Source organism: Pocillopora damicornis, chromosome 3, assembly GCF_964200805.1.
Source record: "Pocillopora damicornis chromosome 3, jaPocDami1.2, whole genome shotgun sequence".
In the NCBI taxonomy this organism is placed as follows: Eukaryota; Metazoa; Cnidaria; class Anthozoa; order Scleractinia; family Pocilloporidae; genus Pocillopora; species Pocillopora damicornis.
In genome coordinates, this window is record NC_142672.1 from 9,925,042 (window position 1) to 9,944,508 (window position 19,467).

General features: G+C 38.9%; 1 protein-coding gene across 2 annotated transcripts; it reads right to left on the reverse strand.

The window, feature by feature from the left end:
* Nucleotides 1–6,827: 6,827 nt before the first annotated feature.
* On the reverse strand, nucleotides 6,828–19,416 carry LOC113667541 (uncharacterized). Of its 2 annotated transcripts, none has more exons than XM_089201780.1 (6): nucleotides 19,265–19,416; nucleotides 19,060–19,143; nucleotides 18,448–18,480; nucleotides 14,493–14,644; nucleotides 10,259–10,350; nucleotides 6,828–8,337 (listed from the first exon to the last, which is right to left on the reverse strand). In XM_089201780.1, exons 1-6 carry the CDS (start codon nucleotides 19,308–19,310, stop codon nucleotides 8,223–8,225), a joined length of 522 nt encoding a protein of 173 aa, XP_089057906.1. In that variant the 5' UTR covers nucleotides 19,311–19,416; the 3' UTR covers nucleotides 6,828–8,222. The 2 variants fall into 2 exon arrangements, with proteins under 2 accessions (XP_089057906.1, XP_089057905.1); XM_089201779.1 differs by lacking the exon at nucleotides 6,828–8,337 and adding an exon at nucleotides 9,005–9,793 and having other exon boundaries at nucleotides 19,265–19,358.
* Nucleotides 19,417–19,467: the final 51 nt, after the last annotated feature.

Sequence of the window (19,467 nt, forward strand, 5' to 3'; positions counted from 1 at the left end):
CTAACGCTTATCTCCTATCACGAGCGCAAAAGGAGGGATAAAATACTGTCCACCTGTAAAATAGATTGTTCAACCTCCCAACTTGCACGAGGTATTTAACAAATTACTTCCCTTACATGATCTATTTATTGTTTTATTAGCATATTGGTCATAGGAGCACAACATCAATGGGGGGATACATGGAAAGATACACATTCAATTGTGGAGGATACGTCGGTCTGTGATAGGGCACATTTCTCCGAGCTCAATAACACGTACATGTATGTTGGTCAGAAAGTTAGACTTCACAGTAAGGGTTAAGTGGGTATTAGAGGAGAAAATATTTATGGGATTTGTTAATCTTTCATCCCCATCAGCAATAAATATTTTAAACCCCAATATCTCCTGACCTGCGAGTTACATAACAAGGTACTTTAATGACTTGATGGCGTCTCTCATTACTCCCAGATGACAGTTTGTGTGGAGAAAATTACTCTCAATTCTAAGCATTTTTGGACGCCAAAAGTAATGTTTGGATACGGAAGTAACATATTAAGGCTTGCCGTTGTGGGGGTGGGGGTAGAGAGGGGGTGTTAATACTCCCGGGTAATACCCCACCCCTCCCTATGTAAATCTAGATGTACTATCGTTCAACTTCCTCGTCAAACGAAAGGATTTGTTGAAGACCTTCAAAGCTGGTTTTCACTGATAAACACCTGCGTGGGCCGACAGTCACGAAAAAATAAATTCATTCATCCAAAGATCGCGAGTACAAAGAAAAGAAAAGTTATTTGTGTATTCATTGGATTTTTTTTTCGGTTTCCATCCCGCGTTCAATGCTATGCTAAAATTTACATATTTTCAAATAATCTTCCACAGTTTTCGAAAAGAGCTGTGAATCTATGATTATCAGATGAGATAACTAAAAATATATGACTCCACTTCAAGACAATTTACTTGTATATATGCAAGCTCATCGCCTGGAGAAGGCTAGCAATACGCAGTCGAAAGGTTGCGATCCACATCGTAACTGACAGCAGTGTGAGGCAAGCGGTAATGTCATGTTCTTGTCCCATTTTGTTTACAACGATAAAAATATCACAACATCACTGACTCTTGGGACAACTTGAAGTGGAAGTAATTTAAGCGCGATCATAAGCATGATAATCCTTTTCGTTTATTTGACTGTTTAACTATTTATGATAGCTAACTATTTGAGGAAATGTGTATGTAAAATAGTAAATTTTGTTAGAGATGTTAGATAGATTACCGTTTCGGTGATTGTGAGTGACAGCTGGAAATAGATCGAAGAGTTTACCTGCATTGGCAGCGAGTATGGTTTTACCACTGGCCTATTTAGCTGCAGATCTTTGCGTTAGTTTCCTTAATTCTTTCAATATTTTTCTGAATTTTACAGATTACTTGGAGCAAGCCATGCAAAACACGTCCGATTGACGTCTTCTGTGAGTCTATTTGGTGTACTGTACTTTGCCGTTTCTGCTGCCTGTATCTTTATTCATTTGCGGTCATGCAATTAAACTTGCATGTTATTTTAAGAGAAAACCTTTACTACAAATATGATAATAGAAGTTGGGTACTCGAGGATATCTCAAAACTGACCCAATGATTTGTGATGTTTTTGATCACACGTAGAGATAACTCGAACGCTTTCTCCTAAGCCAGAGCCGTTTCTGACAGCGAATCTGCGTCAATTCGAGAAAAGGCAATTTTTTGCGGGTAGCGCGGGGAGTTAAGACCAAAATTTTAGGTGACTTTACAGATGTTTTCTTCAAAACTACGAGCGTCGCTTCATGTATTTGTGCTGTGCAACACTATCATCAAATTGCAGGAGTAAACCGCGAAATTCATAGCTAGGAAGGTATAAGTGATACTGAAGAGCCAAAAATAAATTAAGGCAGGAAGTCATGTAAGTATGGACGTGATTGACGAGGATTTTAGACGACAATATTTAAAAATGTTCTGCCATATTTTTCTAAACATGCAGAAACCTAGAACTACAGCTAATTTAACAAATTAAAAAAAAAAAGAACCCGGCCTTAGGGACGGTCTACCCCTCGAAGCTCTAACGTGCAAGACGAATTACTCAATGAATCAATTTGGTCTTCGGTTTACAAGTAACAGAAAGTCATGTTTGGTTTGAAACGAAATTCTTATTTTAATTAGGTTCACATGATACCACTTTTAAGTTTCGAAAGTGGAAATTAAGTATCAAGTGGAAGTACGACAATCAAGAGAGCACAACTCGGAAGAACGTTTGTAGTTTCACACAGGAAATGAAATATGATTGGAGAACGAACTGGTACTTTGATCCTGTTGCTGGAAGGAAATATACACCAGCTAATTGCGCCAAGTTACGTCAGATTAAACATCAGAGAATGATCACTTGATTTCAATGTTGTATGTGGCGTATTTTAAAATACTGATCTTTTCGAATGAGTTGTTTTCCTAAGGAAAGCTTCTAGTGTACAATTGGATGCTACGAACCGACAGAAGTGTAACCTCAAAATTGCAAAATAATTGACTTAAAAATGACGTGGAGCACAGCTGATATGAGTGGTTTAGATAGCAAAAGTTTTTAATAGCACAAATATTTATATTTAGAAATTTTATTATTTGTTCAAGATCAAAAAAGCATGCGATCCTCCATTTCCTTCCGCAGTTTAAAGGTTGCTATGAACTTGACAAATCATCGCGTCTAACACTCGTCAGACCTCCAGCACTATACTTCTATCACAGTTCTGTTCAAAAGTAAACATTTTGCCCCCGAAACAAGTCTCATAAGTGGAATTCGGCTAGTTTGAGCACTCGCTATATAGAGCGGGAATAAAAATAACTCAACGTCGCTCGTCATTCCGACAATTTGCTAGCTACCATGACGTGGTAAAAGTCTTGGCATTCCCTGCTACTTTCGGAATTCATTAATGTTGCGTGATGTTACAAAATGGTCTCAAATTTCAGTTAACACTGTCTAAAGGAAGGGAAGGCTTGAAATTATCCTATAAGAGATGAATTACAAGATTTCTGATTTTTATGCTGAGTAGAGGGTTGTCGCGATCAACAATCTAAAAAGGGAAGGCGCACCAACCGCGTTTGTCTCTCGTTATATTCTCGATGCTTAAGTCTCGGGATCTACCACGTTACGTAACTCCCTCGTCGGGAAATAAGAATCATATTGATTAGCCGGTAGAACAGATTGGTCCCGATTTCGTCAATGACTCCGACGTTTATAATCTAAAGAAAGCTCTACTTTTGCAAGATAACATTTCATAGAATCATCCAATCACATTGCCAGTTCTCAGGCCCTTCGAGTGCACACGAATTCTACAGCATGACGAGCTATGCGTCGGAAAAAATTTTTATGCAAATTAGTTGGCTACACATTAAATGTGCAGCTAGCTAATTTGCATAAGTAACTCAAGCCAAGGTTTGACGCCTCTTAGTGGCATGAGGTGTTCGATGAACATTCCAGGACATCCGAATAATAACATTAATAAAGCTCCCCTCGAAGGAAATGGGAAAAAACGCAACTTCCGATGATTACATTTCATAAACTCTACTTTGTTCGCTCACTTTCCAGAAACAAGAGTCCAGAGAAATGCTGTATACAAACTTAACGGGTCAAATTCGAAAAAAAAAAGTGTTACGCTAAGCTTATTTTCTCTGTAAGAGACAATAAATGTCTTAAAAAAGACAACAGTAAATCGTTGACACGAGGTTCCCAAATAGTCCTGACCAAATGTTACAGAGACATATAACAGGAACACTTTAAAACACGTAAAAAGAAGAAACTCAAAAATAGCCTAAAAAGCGGCACCGGTAAAGCTGATTTCACCTCTAAGATCGAAGACCTAAGCCTATTTAAGGTTAACCCCAACAAACCCTTCTTTACACAGAAACTGTGTTGATTAGATAATCCAGAGAATACACATCGCTTTCAACTGATGGTCTCCCCGTTTGGCCTACAAGCTTCGGCGCAATGCACCTATTCTTATAATGACCTTTTATGTGCGAAGGTTTTGGCACGGCATTTTTAGCTTTTCCGAAGACACCATCGCTAAAACGATTATACCAGGGGAGAAGCTGGTCTAAAACACCGTTATTGCATTTTAGGTCATTGTGAACAAATTCACTCGTATGAAAATCGTCTTACGCGTCTACCATGTAAGGAAGGTAAAGAAGAGGTTAAAAATAACACTCAGGTACACACTACCGAAGAGGGTATAGAACAGATTAAAAATAACCCTCAGGTATATACTACCCAAGAGGGTATAGGAGAGATTAAAATTAACCCTCAGGTGTACACTACCCAAGAGGGTATAAAAGAGATTAAAAACAACCTTCAGGTATACACTACCCAAGAGGGTATAGAAGAGATTAAAAATAACCCTTAGGTATACACTACCCAAGAGGGTATAGAAGAGATTGAAAATAACCCTCAGGTATACACTACCCAAGAGGGTATAGAAGACATTAAAAATAACCCTTAGGTATACACTACACAAGAGGGTATAGGAGAGATTAAAAACAACCCTCAACTATACACTACCCAAGAGGGTATAGGAGAGATAAAAAGTAACCCTCAGGTATACACTATCCAAGAGGGTATGCAAAAGATTAAAAATAGCCCTCAGGTATACACTACCCAAGAGGGTATGCTACAGATTAAAAATAACCCTCAGGTATACAATACCCAAGAGGGCACGAAAAATTGAATTCACACCAATTTTTATCAGGACACCGCGCTTTGTCTGGAGTCTTTCTTTGAGGCATCCACCGTTAACTTATATAATTATTATCCTTTACTAGTTCCCGAATGTCGTTGTCAAGCTCGGCTATTCTTGACTGACATCTTTGCAATTTCCCATGATTTTTCGACTGGAGGCATTTCCCGCCTAAAGTATACGGTCGAGAGCGATTTGATTTACCGCATCAACAGCACGATTATATTTTGAGACCTCGCGAATCCATCTGCTGGAATTCTCCTTGTCTGATTAGTCCAGAACAGAGACCAATTGAAGATATAACATACATGTTGTTTGGTTACCTGGCTTTGAACGAAGAGCCTTTGTTGGTGCGCTTGAGACCTGCTAGCGTGAAAGAACGTATTGTAGTTATCGCGGAATCGACGAAACAATTCGTTCTTTGCAAAAGCAATCAGCCTGATTTTACATTAACTTTTCGTTAGCACATACCACTACTTTTCGGGGTCGAGATTGGATCCCGTAACTATAGAAAGCTCAGCTGATCGATCGAAGACTTCAGCCTCCATGATGAGACGATGAGATCGCGACAAGTAATTCCAATGCAAGATTTATTGTTTCGTAATTGACATTCGAGCATAGATGAAGTACTAATTATTTGGTGAACTTTTAACTTATAATCAGCAGGTTTAAGTAACCGCACAGACACCTACCGACCGCAAGCGTTCATGCAATTCTCTACACTGATGACAGAAATATAGCACCTTCGCAGAATGCATGCTGCGAATTTTTTCGGGGCCAAAGCTGCTCATGTAGTTTTCACTGCATCAGAGACGACGGCGTCAAAAGCGGTTTCGATATGCCGCTTTCGATTTTAAGTCAGTTTGATTTCCTACAGATCGTACATCGCTCATCGCAGCAAGTTGATAGTCAAACCGTACTTGCGTCTCCGTACGGTTGCAGGGTTGAGGCCATTGAGCATGTGGTCAAACTAACAATAGAGAACAATAGTCTCCACATGATTTGGCGCAAAAATATGTATGGATACTTCTGCGCAGACCTAACTTGTTCCAAGTTTTACATTTCCGAGAGCGAAACTTAAGGAGAACTGCAAGCTTCTTTGCGTTTACTTCGCGGGATGTTCTGGTACGACTTTATGAACAATGTGATAAGAATACATGAGAGTCATATATTTGTACTGCGGAAAATACATTTTAAGCAAATGAAGATCATCGCAGTATATACTCAACTTAAGCAGTTGAGAAATAAGGCCTGAAAAAAATTCAGGCCTGAACGGGAATCGAACCCATGACCTCTGCGATACCGGTGCAGCGCTCTAACCAACTGAGCTATCAAGCCAACTGGGAGCTGGTCAATTGTGAGTTCGTTATATACCCGTAGATGGAGAAGGTGTGATAAGAATACATGAAAGTCATATATTTGTACTGCGGAAAATACATTTTAAGCAAATGAAGATCATCGCAGTATATACTCAACTTAAGCAGTTGAGAAATAAGGTCATGGGTTCGATTCCCGTTCAGGCCTGAATTTTTTTCAGGCCTTATTTCTCAACTGCTTAAGTTGAGTATATACTGCGATGATCTTCATTTGCTTAAAATGTATTTTCCGCAGTACAAATATATGACTTTCATGTATTCTTATCACACCTTCTCCATCTACGGGTATATAACGAACTCACAATTGACCAGCTCCCAGTTGGCTTGATAGCTCAGTTGGTTAGAGCGCTGCACCGGTATCGCAGAGGTCATGGGTTCGATTCCCGTTCAGGCCTGAATTTTTTTCAGGCCTTATTTCTCAACTGCTTAAGTTGAGTATATACTGCGATGATCTTCATTTGCTTAAAATTTATGAACAATATTGAACATGTCCCTTTTTCTGCAACAAACACAAAACGCTCTCTCATCTTGAGTTAAATTTTAGAGGAAAACTTCTCGTAATGGACACAAGGTTTGAAAATTGGGGACCATCACTTGGGATATATCATCGGATATTTCTCAGTTTTGGCTGGGGCATATTCGGTCACGTGATGAGATTGATTAAGACCAACCGCGCGAAAACAAATACATTTGATGGATTATAAATAACATCAGACTTGGAAGAAGCAAGTGTGACTAAAAAACCTTTTTAATGCATGTAGCAACATCTTATCTACAAATTTTAATCAAAACAAGAATTCAATAGGATTCAGTTGAATTTAGTAAAACGTGGAGATTAACAGAAGAAAAACAAGGGGGGGAGGATCAGTAAAAGAAGGGGAGTGAGGGGGGGGCGGCGAGGTTAAAAATGTAAATAACGTCTTTTTATCTGCACAAAGTCTCCACTCAGACTTAAGGTGATTCCTCAGAAAAAAAAGTTATCGAACAATTTTTTAATTATCCTAAAATGTTCCCTACCATTGTCTGTTCGAAAAATACAATAAAAAAGATACGTCACCCTGCTTGTTTACGAGATATATTGGGCCAAACTTACCCCATTTATGCCTGTACTAGCACTAATCACGTGCGTCATTTCATCGGTTCACAGTACATTTTACTGCAGCTAGAAGCAAGGGTATTTAAAGAAACACTTGAAAAACTTGATAGGTAGAAAGTCTCGAGCGTATGGAATAATTTGATTTATCATTTGGGAAAATCACGCAAATTCAAATAACACCGACTTAATGTTCCTCAGGTCATTCCTTTCAAGATCATAATTTTCTCAATTTAAGGGGGATAAATTGTACGCCAAAATTATGCAAAAGAATATATATATGTCACTGTGCTCTTTTAAGAACGAAAGACCATCGTACCTTTTTATCGGTCCATGGATTGAAAAACAATACCGTATTCTCGGAATGCGCGCGCGCCCATTCCCCTAATGACGTGATTATTATGTGCAATACAGGATGCGCGGTGCAAAACTGAGGAATCACCTTAATTTAGCACACTGGGTTATAAAGTAATGTAGCCAAATTGGAACGTTTCACTCAAAAATTTAGGCAGATGAATGTAAGTTCTGCCGGCTGCGGGAAAGGTTCCTTATGTAAACGTGCCGTACAGAGATGGCTGTACTTTGAAAACCTGGGCCAACATAAATATAAACATTATAAAATAATGAAAACATCGTCTCTTTTTACATAGACAGCACAAAAGACAACCGTGCACACGACGTAAATAAAAACTAAGTTGGCCAATTTAGCTCTTAGCATTGTATTCTCGTATATTTTCAGTCCCACACAGTAAGTAACGGTGGGATGGCTGATCTTTAGTCGAGCATTCTCTTCTAGCTACCATACACTTTCTTCTACTTTGGTAGGAGAGTTTGGACTTCTAACAAAATAGCATCCTATCTTTCCTAATTTTCTCGAATCTCAATCCTTTGCTGCAGGAAGGTTTTATGACTAATTTCTAGAGTAAGAGCGTTGAGGTAACAAGTGTGACTCCAACAGGGCATGGCTTCTTACAGGAAAATAAGTACAGTTCGTGGAACAACTCTTCTTTGCTGTGATCGTTTATGTGGATGCTAAACACCAGTCGACTTGAGGAGATTAGAGTCTGAGTAGGTTCGCTGAGATATGAGTCCAGGGCTCCCCTCAAACGACCCAGATTCAACTGATAATGGGGTGCTTATCAATAATCTGTAAACAAAAGTACCAATTTTCGTCATATTGGGAGCAATTTTCAATCGATTGTCATGGGCAATCAAGGCTTGCATTGGTTTTGCTATACTCTGCTCTTAATTTGGCTCAAAAAATCGTCGAATTTCTTCTAGGTTTTGTAAGTGTTCACAAGGAGTACAAGGTATGTGCCTAATATCGAATGGTGACGAGCGAAGCTAAAAAATAATTTCAGACGCGTTTTGAACTAGGCTGAAAAATGCATAAGAACTTCATAATTCTAAGAGTATACAACATACGACAAATTACGCCAGAAATTGGGGGTTTTTTGACTAGCATATTGTGTTAAGAAGTCCATAGACTCGCTGCATTGAAAAGTTAAAGCGTACGTTAAATTCCCTGAGTTTTTAACATGTTCCAACTAAATTGTGCAAACAAAACCGACTCTACATGACCTTCATTACCGGCCACGTTCACTAAAAGCGTTAGAGCCCCCTTTTCGAACTAAGTTATCATCAACTTCTTGCTAATCCGCATGAATTCCCATCAAGAAAATAACATCTTCCGTCTCAGCTGACTCGAACTGCCGGGCATCTCAACTACATTTTCGTTTCTTATCAGCGGTAAGCGTCAACTAAGGCTTCACCGTCGAGGTCAACATAACTTAAATGACCAAACTAGACATGACTTCAAATACAACGCTTATGTAATATGCATATAAATACATCTCTGGAAGAAAATCATTGCACAGGAATGAAAATACTCTGCAGTAGTCTACCTGATCACTTGGCAAAAAGTATTATACTTTACTAAGAGGCCACAATTTACCACATTAATAATAACAAAATACTAGTCTGCGAGATAAATATCAACTGCGGCGGTCACAAACAATAAGTTACGCGGTAATATCTTACATGAAAAGCTGTTCAAGTCACATTCGTTACAAAGGTATAGGGAATGTTTGTTAAATTTTATCAAGTTTTTATTAAAGATGTTAACTATTTTAGTCATGTTATAAAATAACCAACGAATTGGTTGACTGTAAAGTTGACTGTTTTATCTCCTTCCAAGTTAGTTACCATATAGTATCAATTGAAGAATATATTTGCAAAAAAAAAACGTTACAAAAGATTTTTTTTCTTTTTTTCCCACGAGGAATAGGGAATATTACTTAATCTTTATTTATACTCGCATGTTTTTTTTTTCAGAAACTTACGAAAAAAGGGTATTTTTTTAAAAACCATGTTTATAAAAAAAATTATAAAATGCTTAATTTAAGTTATAATTATTATTTTGAGTTGATATTTTATTCTTCATTCTATTCCACTTTATTGGCTATATAGTGTAATTATATGGTCGCACTCTGTGTCTGGTCTCTAAACTTGAGCTCAGGATTCTGCGAAAACTGCTCTGAAGAACTGTGGTTTGAAAAGGCTGAGTGTCAGATGTTCGACGGTACATCATCACACTTTGAGAGCTGAGAATTAAAACAACAGTTTACCGAGTTTTATTTTCTAGTTTGTTAGTGATGAATTTATTTAAATTGCCCCTAATCCGCCGTGTTTATTCGTTCATTTATTTGTTTATATGTTCATGTATTTGTCTGTTTTTTTTTTCATTTATCTTATCATTTATTTATTCATTTTTAATCCTTTTATTGTACATTCATTCACTTATAATTTTATTTATTTATTTATTTGTTTATGACCTTTGTTTTCCTTTCACTTTCAAATGTTTATCTACATTTATATTTCTATTAAAGGGCTCTTGGCAAGTACAGACGAGAGAAGAATAAGGCGAGCGGGGGAATTGCGGGTAGGAAAATGGCTTTTACTCAAACTCTTTCCAAGTCCTATCGCGGTTTCCGTTCGCTCTACATTCCTCTCCACCGACAGAGACCCTGGCACAAATTTAACTCAAATTTGAATCAGGTAACACTTACCCGGCACTGGTGCTACTTGGAGGAAAGTGCGGCACCGGTGCGCGTTCTTTCTGCTTCTGTCTCTTTTTCATCAAAAATTTACCTATGGATGACTAAATAGGAAAAAAAAAATGGAGATAGTTGCTTAGATAATGAACACTTCTAGACCAAGAAGAATGGGACTGAGTCATTTCTGGAGACAACAGGCAGCGTTTTTGAGTCTGGAAAACGAGGTGGGAAGGAAGGGGGAGGGGGGTGAGGGGAGAGAGGAGTTCAGACGGAAGCATTTATGAGGTCTGGGTTTGAGTGGATTGCCCCACTAGAGAAACCCCAACGATAGGCCAGTAAAGGTTTACGATATAATAGAGAGTTAGAGCGCGTGTCTAACACGCGTGTTAACCGCGCGAGAATCAAATGTAAGGCAAGACCGCAAAAGAAACCTTCACGATCCTCGCAACAACAAACTTGTTAAAGGCGAATACCTTGAGGGCAGATGTAGGTTTTTATAAACAATTTGATAGGGCACCGGCTGAAAGAGACAAAAATTATTGTACCCCGTTCAAACTTTTCATCGATAGCAACATAAACTGAATCCGCTTGTTAAAGTAAGTTTTTGTTATTATTATTTAGTGACGAGGTGAAATCAATGCGTGAGATTTTACAGATATTCTGAAATCACACTTAAGACGAGATATATTAAACGAAATATTATATCGGTTCGTAAGGAATTTGATATAAGGATACAAGTCCTGTTTTTTTCCTTGTTTTTATTGACCAAACGCTTTGAGCCGCAAAAGTACTCAAACATTTAAATTAATGCTTAAATCGTTCATTGTCTCTAACTGACTTGGGAAAGCGAGCAGACGAAGACAACGTCAAAATCAAAACAACATTAGACAGAGCTAATTACATATTTACCACAAGGAAATTATTCACACAAAGTCCATTCATATTACCCCAACTGTGTGGTTGACATTTAAAATATACTCTTTCTGCAAACTTCATTTCTCGTGACCGCGGACAACCAACGAATCGGTAAGAGTTTCGAGGCATTTAGCATCAATATTACATCAACCAAGGTAAATTTGCTCAATTTCCTTGAGAAACATCAAATTCCCATTTTCTCATGATAAACTGGATATCAAGTGGTATCACATTCGCTAAATCACGGCCACATAATCCTGCGTATTTTTCGGAACAATGTCGAAGATCATTGTAAAAACATCGATAGCAAATTCCAATATCAGCAGCATCTCGCGATATAGCTTCGAAAATGCACACACGGTTTCTACATTAGAGACATTTCCTCGCGAAAATCTTACCCAGTCAATAACATTATCTTAATTGCCAATGGACTTTGACACGTCTGTCATAATATGACCTTCGAACAAATTACTCCAAAGGGGATAAAAACATGTTAAATCGTGCCACGCTTTTTTCCACAATCGTTCCCATACTAAGTATATTGGTCTAGAGTTGTGTGAAATCTAGACATAACGACCATTATGGGCTGGTAACATCAAGATTTTCACAAGCATCATCGCACGGTGGACGCTTCGCGACAAAGCGCGCGATCATGCCTTCGAGGCCAAACTGCTGGAGGAAACAGGAAAGGTTTCCTTTGAAAAACAAAAGAAATTTTTCGGAGGAAGAATCCAGTTTACCGATACTGAATCCATGAATAATTGTTCCGCGCTGTAAAGGACAAGCCTTTTTGCTACTACACTGAACATGTGCTACAGAGATACAAGTAAGTACGGCTTGGAAAACCAACGAGTTTAAATAGGAAGTCTGAAAAGTGGGTTGTCATTTTCGATCATAATAACAAACACACATTTTGTGTCGATAATCGCTTTTCGATATTATCAAATACGCTTATCTGTTCCGGTTAAATGAACGACTTTTAGATGCATCAAAGGCCTCCAAATCGCCAAAAAAACATGCCCTTTTCTTATTTTAGAAGGAGGTTAAAAAAAAAATGACAGGAATTAATTCATTGATTCTAAAAACACTGATATCCAGCATGTTATCATGGTACAGCTATGAATTAAGTGTTTACAAAAATTCAAAACATCCGCGCAATAACATGGGAAAAACAAAAATTGTTTTCGCTCCTAAAAGCTTTCAAAACTAAAGCAGTCTAAGGTTAAAAGAGTCAAAGAAAAAACACCTGACAAAACGTTAAGTATGGAATTCATTTTACCAATGAAAACTCGCAGATCGCAAATGTTCTCAGAATTCTCACAGCCGAGAGGCATGTTTCTAAATTAATGTCTAAGAGCAGCTTTAAAATATTTCCGAAGGTGTATGCAATACACCTTCGGGAATATTTTAAGGCAATAAGGCAATGTTGCATAATATTCTAAGGCAATATTGCAAACAACGGTTATTTCTAAAAATATCTCACGCATGTGATAGAATAACCCACAGACATGACTGAAGAAAAGTTCTCCTAAAAATAACAGCACTTCTCATAGATTTTCGATACTTAAACGCGAAACACGTAGGTACATGTAGATAGAAAGGGCATGTATTTGTATTCATAGATGTTTTCTCAAGACAGGGCGTTTTACACTTCGAGCAGCCAACCGTAAACACCTATCACCAAAATAACTTTATAGCATTGCCAAGTGCTCTTTTAGACTTTGTAAGATAACTTTTCTCGGCAAAGCCATCTAAAACTAAAATTCCCTTTCCAAGTCACAGGCATAAATAGAACATCTGCTCAAAAGCAACTTACTATCAGCGATGTCTTATTTCTCCAGTGATTGTTACGTTGAATAGGGGCACCAAATAGAAAAAAGGTACCATTTTAACCTAAACTACAACGGATGGAGACATTCGCAATAGGGAGACCGAAAGTTTACATCACAGTTAACCAGGGCAGATTTTTTAAACATAAATGCCTAAATATTCAGCTTATTCTTCTCTAAGCCCAAGCGATTTTACTCGATGTCAATTATCTTTTCGCTTCCTCGCGAACGCATACACTCGGGTTTTCTGGAACATGGCTATCAATCGTAGGGTAAAATGCTTTTCTTTTTTTCTTTTTCTTGTTTTTCTTATTTTTTGGATATGGGTCTAGCGCTTTAAGCGGGAGGAGATTGTTTTTTCTATCCATGCATACGTCCACGCGTGCACGTAAAACCCGAATGAAAAAAAAAAAATGAAAACGGTCTAGACTTGGGTTTGCACGCATCCACGTGATTCTTCCACGATTGTTTACATGCACGCAAACAGTCCACAATCGAGCGAGTCATGAGTTACCGCAGCAGCTCGTGACGCGCGAGTCCTTTCCACGCGCAAGTAGTTTTGACGCGCCAATGGTGACCGGTTGACATAATGTTACACCAGGAAGAAATGAGCGGGAAGCAGCAGCCATTTGATTAGATATGTCTAGACCGGGGCTATGGGTGTTGATATAAGAGATGTAAAAAGAGAAAACAGACATCGTTTACACAACGTCCAGTCTTTCTGCTGTAACATTCACACATGTAACATCCTAAAACTCTCCTCTCCTAACTGCAAAAGGCCCAAACATCGCTCCACGTGGTTTTCCAATCCTAGGTTTGACTGAGTGTGTGAAATGTTTTACAGCATGTACTATTGGGCCTAGCTGATTTTCAAGAAATCAGAAAGCGACAGAAAAAAGAAAGAGGGATTGAGTAGCGTCCCACAAATCCGCGGGAATTTTTCAAAACCATTGTTGTGATTGTTGTTGCTGTTTTCTTTTTTGATCTGTTTTGTTTGACTGTTTGTTGTTTTTGATGGAATTTTTGTAACATCTGCGAGTTAAAATTATTAACGGGCTTAAAAAGAAATCTGAAATAACAGCGACTGTACCAGACTCAACAGTCCGACTGCGACATAATCTTTGAAAACCTTAACGGGAACGTGGGTGACTGAAGCGGTCGAAGTGGGAAAGGAAAGGTTGGGGGAAGGATCTGGGCCCAGGTGCTCAAAGGACGGATAACGCTATCTTACGCATGAATCCAAGGCAGCTGTTACAGAACGTACGGCGCTATCCGCCTGGGTCCAGTTGTGTAAAAGTCGACTAACGTTATCCAACAGATAAATCGCTATCCAGTGAATAAGTGATAGCAAAAGGTATGGCGTTATCCACCGGATAGAGATGTATCGAGCGGATAGTTTTATTCGAACTTCGAACAACTGATAGCGATTTATCAAGTGGACAGCGTTATCCACCCTTTGACCGAGGCCTGTACAATTGTGAAAGGAAAAGAACACATCTTACCGATCTTGACCTGGATTTATCATCGGACACTTCGTTTTTACCACTGCCCTTCTCGCTGTTGCTGTGGTGACTGGACATCACCACTCCCGGATTGGAGTTTAGGGAGCCGTATTTACTGAGCGAGCCGTAGCCTGATGACTCAGATGATGTATCTGCAAAACAAGCACAAACAGGTCCATTTACACAACTGCTTTGCTTTCTCTACGCTTTAAGTTTTTTTCCTTGGTAGATACACTTTTCCCTGAAGCCTTGCTGGAATAAAAATTTCCCAAACACCCCTCTAAAATTTGCTCTGCAGTTGTCCTAACCAAAACATCCACACGAGCAAATTTAACATTGACAACAAGCATATCAGTTTTGTGAACTTAAGGTACTTGTCTAGCAAAAACTTTTCGAGAACTGCAAACTACTCTCCATGCATTTCTAGACACCCTGGTTGAGAGAAAGTGAGCAATAATCCTTGCGAAAACATAAAAGTCAGTGAGGCTCTGATGGGCGAAGTAAACGTTGTAAGCATCACTGAGTCTGCGTAAAAAATCCAGTCGTACATCACACATGCGTCTAACTAACAGCGCAAGAACGAGCCAGTAATGACGATCGTGATAAAGACATTCACGAGGACAAAACCTAGAAAACAAATGCCTAGCTGTGTATCTTTAATGCAAAATAACTCCAAGGCTTAAAAGTACAAATTCAAGAAAAAACCATAAACCAGGGCGTTGACAACCGACTGAAGTCTCAAACCGTCTACTCCCATCCCTCTCTCCATCTATCCATCAAACTAAGCTACCTCAAAAGACTGAATAGGACACACTGCCCTACGCGAGCAATGAATTGCGATGCGCTTTTTCACTGTGAGGACGGTTTCAATAATTTCGCAAAACCTCTTTCCCACAACTGACTAAAGAGCCAGAATTTTCTTGGTCAATAACGTACAAAACCCCCTTCTCCACGCTGCCTTCGCCTCTTCAGGCAGAATAAAATAACATATAACTACACCAACACAAAAACAAAATAAAAAATAATCAGTGACGATCAAGTAAAATCAAACGCGATGCTATGAGAGACAAGCCGGATATAGCGAATTCTTCCCTGGTAAGACGGTAGGTACTTTCCGCTTTGCTGAAATGTCTACGTTACACCATCACGTTTACATGTCACACCATCTCAAGGTAAGTAGAGATCTATGTTAATTACATAAGTTTAAATATGTCATCAGAGGGCTACAATAATCATTACAAGGTTCCAAGTCCAGCAACATATACAAAAATTACCTTCCACATGGAACGCAAATTATTGAAACCAGCAACGTGCTGTGGTAGTACTTGCTAATTTTAACGAGAAGCACACTTAAGCAGCAACACTGACCTATTCCATGCTATCTAAAGAAAAACAGCAAGTGCGAGATGTTTTCACGTGAATGTGTCAAGTCAAGCCAAAGTCGCATTACTCAGAAACTACCTTGGTAAAAATTTAAGTATTAGCTTGTCCAGACACCTGAGTGCTTAAAAAGTTTCAGCTCCAACAGCAAGGAGGTGAGGCTTTTTCACAAGGCAAGTAAATCAATACCGAGAATACTGGAATATTAAGAGATAAAACATCAACAATATCATGTCCACTCTGCTATAACTGCCGCCAAAAACTTAAAAAAAAAATGAAAAAACCACATTTGAATTCTTGATAGACTAGTGAATATCGAAGATGCTGTTTAAAATGTTGTTAAAAAGAGAAGCTCAATAGATTTTAAACTTGCTTGGACATATCTAGTACCGGCGGAGAGGAGAGTACCTTTCTCATTGCTATAATTACGCATTTCATGTACGTCTCCTCCAAACAATGTTTCACAAATTGAGATGCTTTTTGAGATAGAGACGAACTCCTATGAAACGAACAAACTAGCAGAGGTATATTTTCACAAAATAAGTTTTAACACATAGAAACAAGCGAAAACGAGAATTGAAATAGGATTTAAGACACAACCACGAAACTGTGACAGGATGAAATCGATCGCGAGAGTCACTGGAAGGTTGCAGAACAAAACAATCTGATTACATTTAGTATTTTAAATTATTTACTCTGTTTAACCTTATAACGGGAGAGACAAAACTTTTTAAAATCTAGGCTTTTGAATGTCAAATAGTTTTCCTTGCTTTTGTAGAAGATGGAGATATAACCACTCATCGTCGTTACAACGGTACAGTTCAAAATAACAAATGATATCTATCGGATATAAGTAAAAAACTGGCCAAACCTTTTAGTACAATTGTAAATATTTGCACAAAGATCTAAAATAAGTTCTTGCTTACGCAGAGCATCTTCACCCTCGGAAAAGGAGAGTACGTCACTAAAAAATGCTTTAAATTATCATATATCTTCCACCTCGATGGCATCTTCTTAGAAATAGCATGTTACCTTACTTTGCACATATCCGCTTTAATAACATGTCCTTCTTAAGTTGAATGTTATATCCTTGAAAAAATCTACTATCCCTACTTTTCACAAGCAGCTTGCAGTACGCAAAGATATCTCGCATAAAGCCTAACTATAACTCTACAAATTCAAATGCGTACACGTTGCTTCTCCAAGCCTTAAGTTAGCGATCAGTTTGCAAAGGCTAGCATGAAGATATTCAATAAAGTTATTTGGTAGCTTTATCTGAGTTATTGTTGCTGTCCTTCTTGCCCCGTCCGCTCAGTCGCAGTATTCCAGCCAGGAAGATCTCGCTATACCTTCTGACTATACTTGAACTTGTAACCTCATCTGAGTTCAGGAGTAGCATTGGATAAAAAGACTCTCAAAAAACACAATACTAAAGTTGTTTGTACTCTGTTCCTTCCATCGTTATTTCATAATTACCTGACAACTTCCATAATGTATCATCTAATTCAAATCAACCAAGCAAGCAAACCAAGCCAGAGCAACAAGGTAATTTAGTATTATCAGCAGAGTTGATAACGTAAGTTGGCTACCGTAAAGAGTTTCAAAGCTGACGTTTTGAGCGTCAGACCTTCGTCATTCGCTCTGAAGAAGGGCTAACGCTCGAAACGTCAGCTTTGGAACTCTTTACGGTGGCCAATTTACGCTATCAAATCAGTTGATAATACTAAATTACCCTGTTGTACTCTCCCACCGACGCAGCACCACAGTTTCTTTAGAAACTTACCCCGTTTATCTGAGCCAGAGTAACCCTCCTTTCGTCCCTCCACCCACATTCCCCCTCCCTCCCCCCTAACGTCCCTCCACCCACATTTCCCCTCCCTCCCCCCCTTTCCTATTCCTGTCCATCATTCAGTACCATGTCTACATGAACTTCCTATTAGGACCCAAAAAAGAAAAAGAAAAAGAAATGCAACTTCAAACGCTCAGTGTGTAGAGGACTGTTACTCCTTTTGTCTCACCTGTAGCTGATACACTGTATCAAGACTTCCAAAACATATTTTATGGCCAGCCCCTCACAAAAAGGACACGCCATTACCACGAATTGTTAACGGTGCCATAACATGACTGTGTGAGACTTAATTTCTAAATGAGCACTACTGCTGCCTGTAAAACCTCTCAAAAAAAGGCACACTACAAGAAAAGTAAGGATTCACATTTTGACCACTGATACTTAGTGGCCACAATGTGAGAGATTTCTGATCGAGTGTCGAGACTTGTCGGGATACCCTCATTTTTGCTCTTCTAAGTTTTGTGATTTATTAAAAAAAACAACTCGCACCTTCGACTCAACCAATCAGATGCTCAATGCAGTCTGGTTACCCGTATTTTGCCGCGTTTCAGAAATGGGTGATTATAGTCATTTTCTTTGATAACTCACAGGCCTCTAGAGATCCTGAAGGCCTTTGTGTTGTGTCGCATTTTGGTTTCGGTTTAACCACACTCAATCAAACATCTCTCTTAAAATTATCGACGTTCAAATATACATTAAAAAAGATGCTTTTTTTCATATAGTTACCTGAATAATTTCGAAATTGATCCTCTAGGAGCGCTAAAAATAAAGCATACTAGCAAGATGAGTCATTAGATACATTGATTACAGCCAAGCCTAAAAGCGGAGCTCGCATTTTTTCCCCGCACGTCTCAAGGGCAGAACGCCTTGCCCCGGTCAGGACTAGAACCCGGGTCGTCCGACTCGGAGCCCAGTGCACTGACCACTGGACTACTGAACAAAGCCGTGGCGTTGGCGGTACAGCTGACCACGCATGTTAAAAGTAGCACCTTGTACGGTCGTACATCCAATTTTTTCGGCTTGATGGGTTCTTACTATTTTGTATAACTAGGGGGCTACGCTCTGCGAGCTCCGCTATTACAGAGTGACTTAATGCCAATCCTTTCAACGAATTGCAAACGGCAGCCTTTCTTAATAATGCGACGGTAGATGGATAACTCTTTTCATGTTGGGATTCGGATTTCTTCTCTGTCCCGCGCTCACTGAACACGAATAACAGCTTTCTTTACTCGAAGACCGTTATCAAAATTTACCGTTTCTGTTATTCCTATCCTATATTTGTGCATATCATCCTTACTGCTTCTGATTTGAATTTATTGCAATTCTATCTTTATGTACCTTGTGCTTCAATCGTCAGGTTTTCGACTCTGGCCACTTGTTTCGGTTTCTTGCCACTGAAGTCACGACAGTTTATATCCGCTTCTGTGCGATAACAAATTCAAAATCACCGTCAGTCAAATGTCGTAACCTTGCGGATAATGTGAAAGTTTCAATGCTTATACTACTATTGCGGTAGAATAAAAATAAAAAGTTTTTAACTCACCATACTCAGAGACAAGCATTTTTATGACAGCGTCGCGTCCGTGCATGGCAGCGAGATGAAGTGGAGTGTATCCCTGAGTAAGGAGGAACAATGATCACAAAATTGGCTACTGTACTGGAAAATTCGCCGCGCGATTTCGAATAAAGGGCGAAATCACCTTTAAGTAAAAGAAGCTACCCAATAGTTTGTTTGGTGCGATAGAA

Excerpts from the sequence above, each read along its gene's own strand:
- LOC113667541 (XM_089201779.1), bottom strand. The coding sequence starts at position 19,310 with ATGCACGGACGCGACGCTGTCATAAAAATGCTTGTCTCTGAGTATG. Across the intron at positions 19,144-19,264 it reads AATGCTTGTCTCTGAGTATG|AAGCGGATATAAACTGTCGT; the intron begins GTGAGTTAAAAA and ends GTTATCGCACAG. Across the intron at positions 10,351-14,492 it reads ATAAATCCAGGTCAAGATCG|TCATCCATAGGTAAATTTTT; the intron begins GTAAGATGTGTT and ends TTTCCTATTTAG.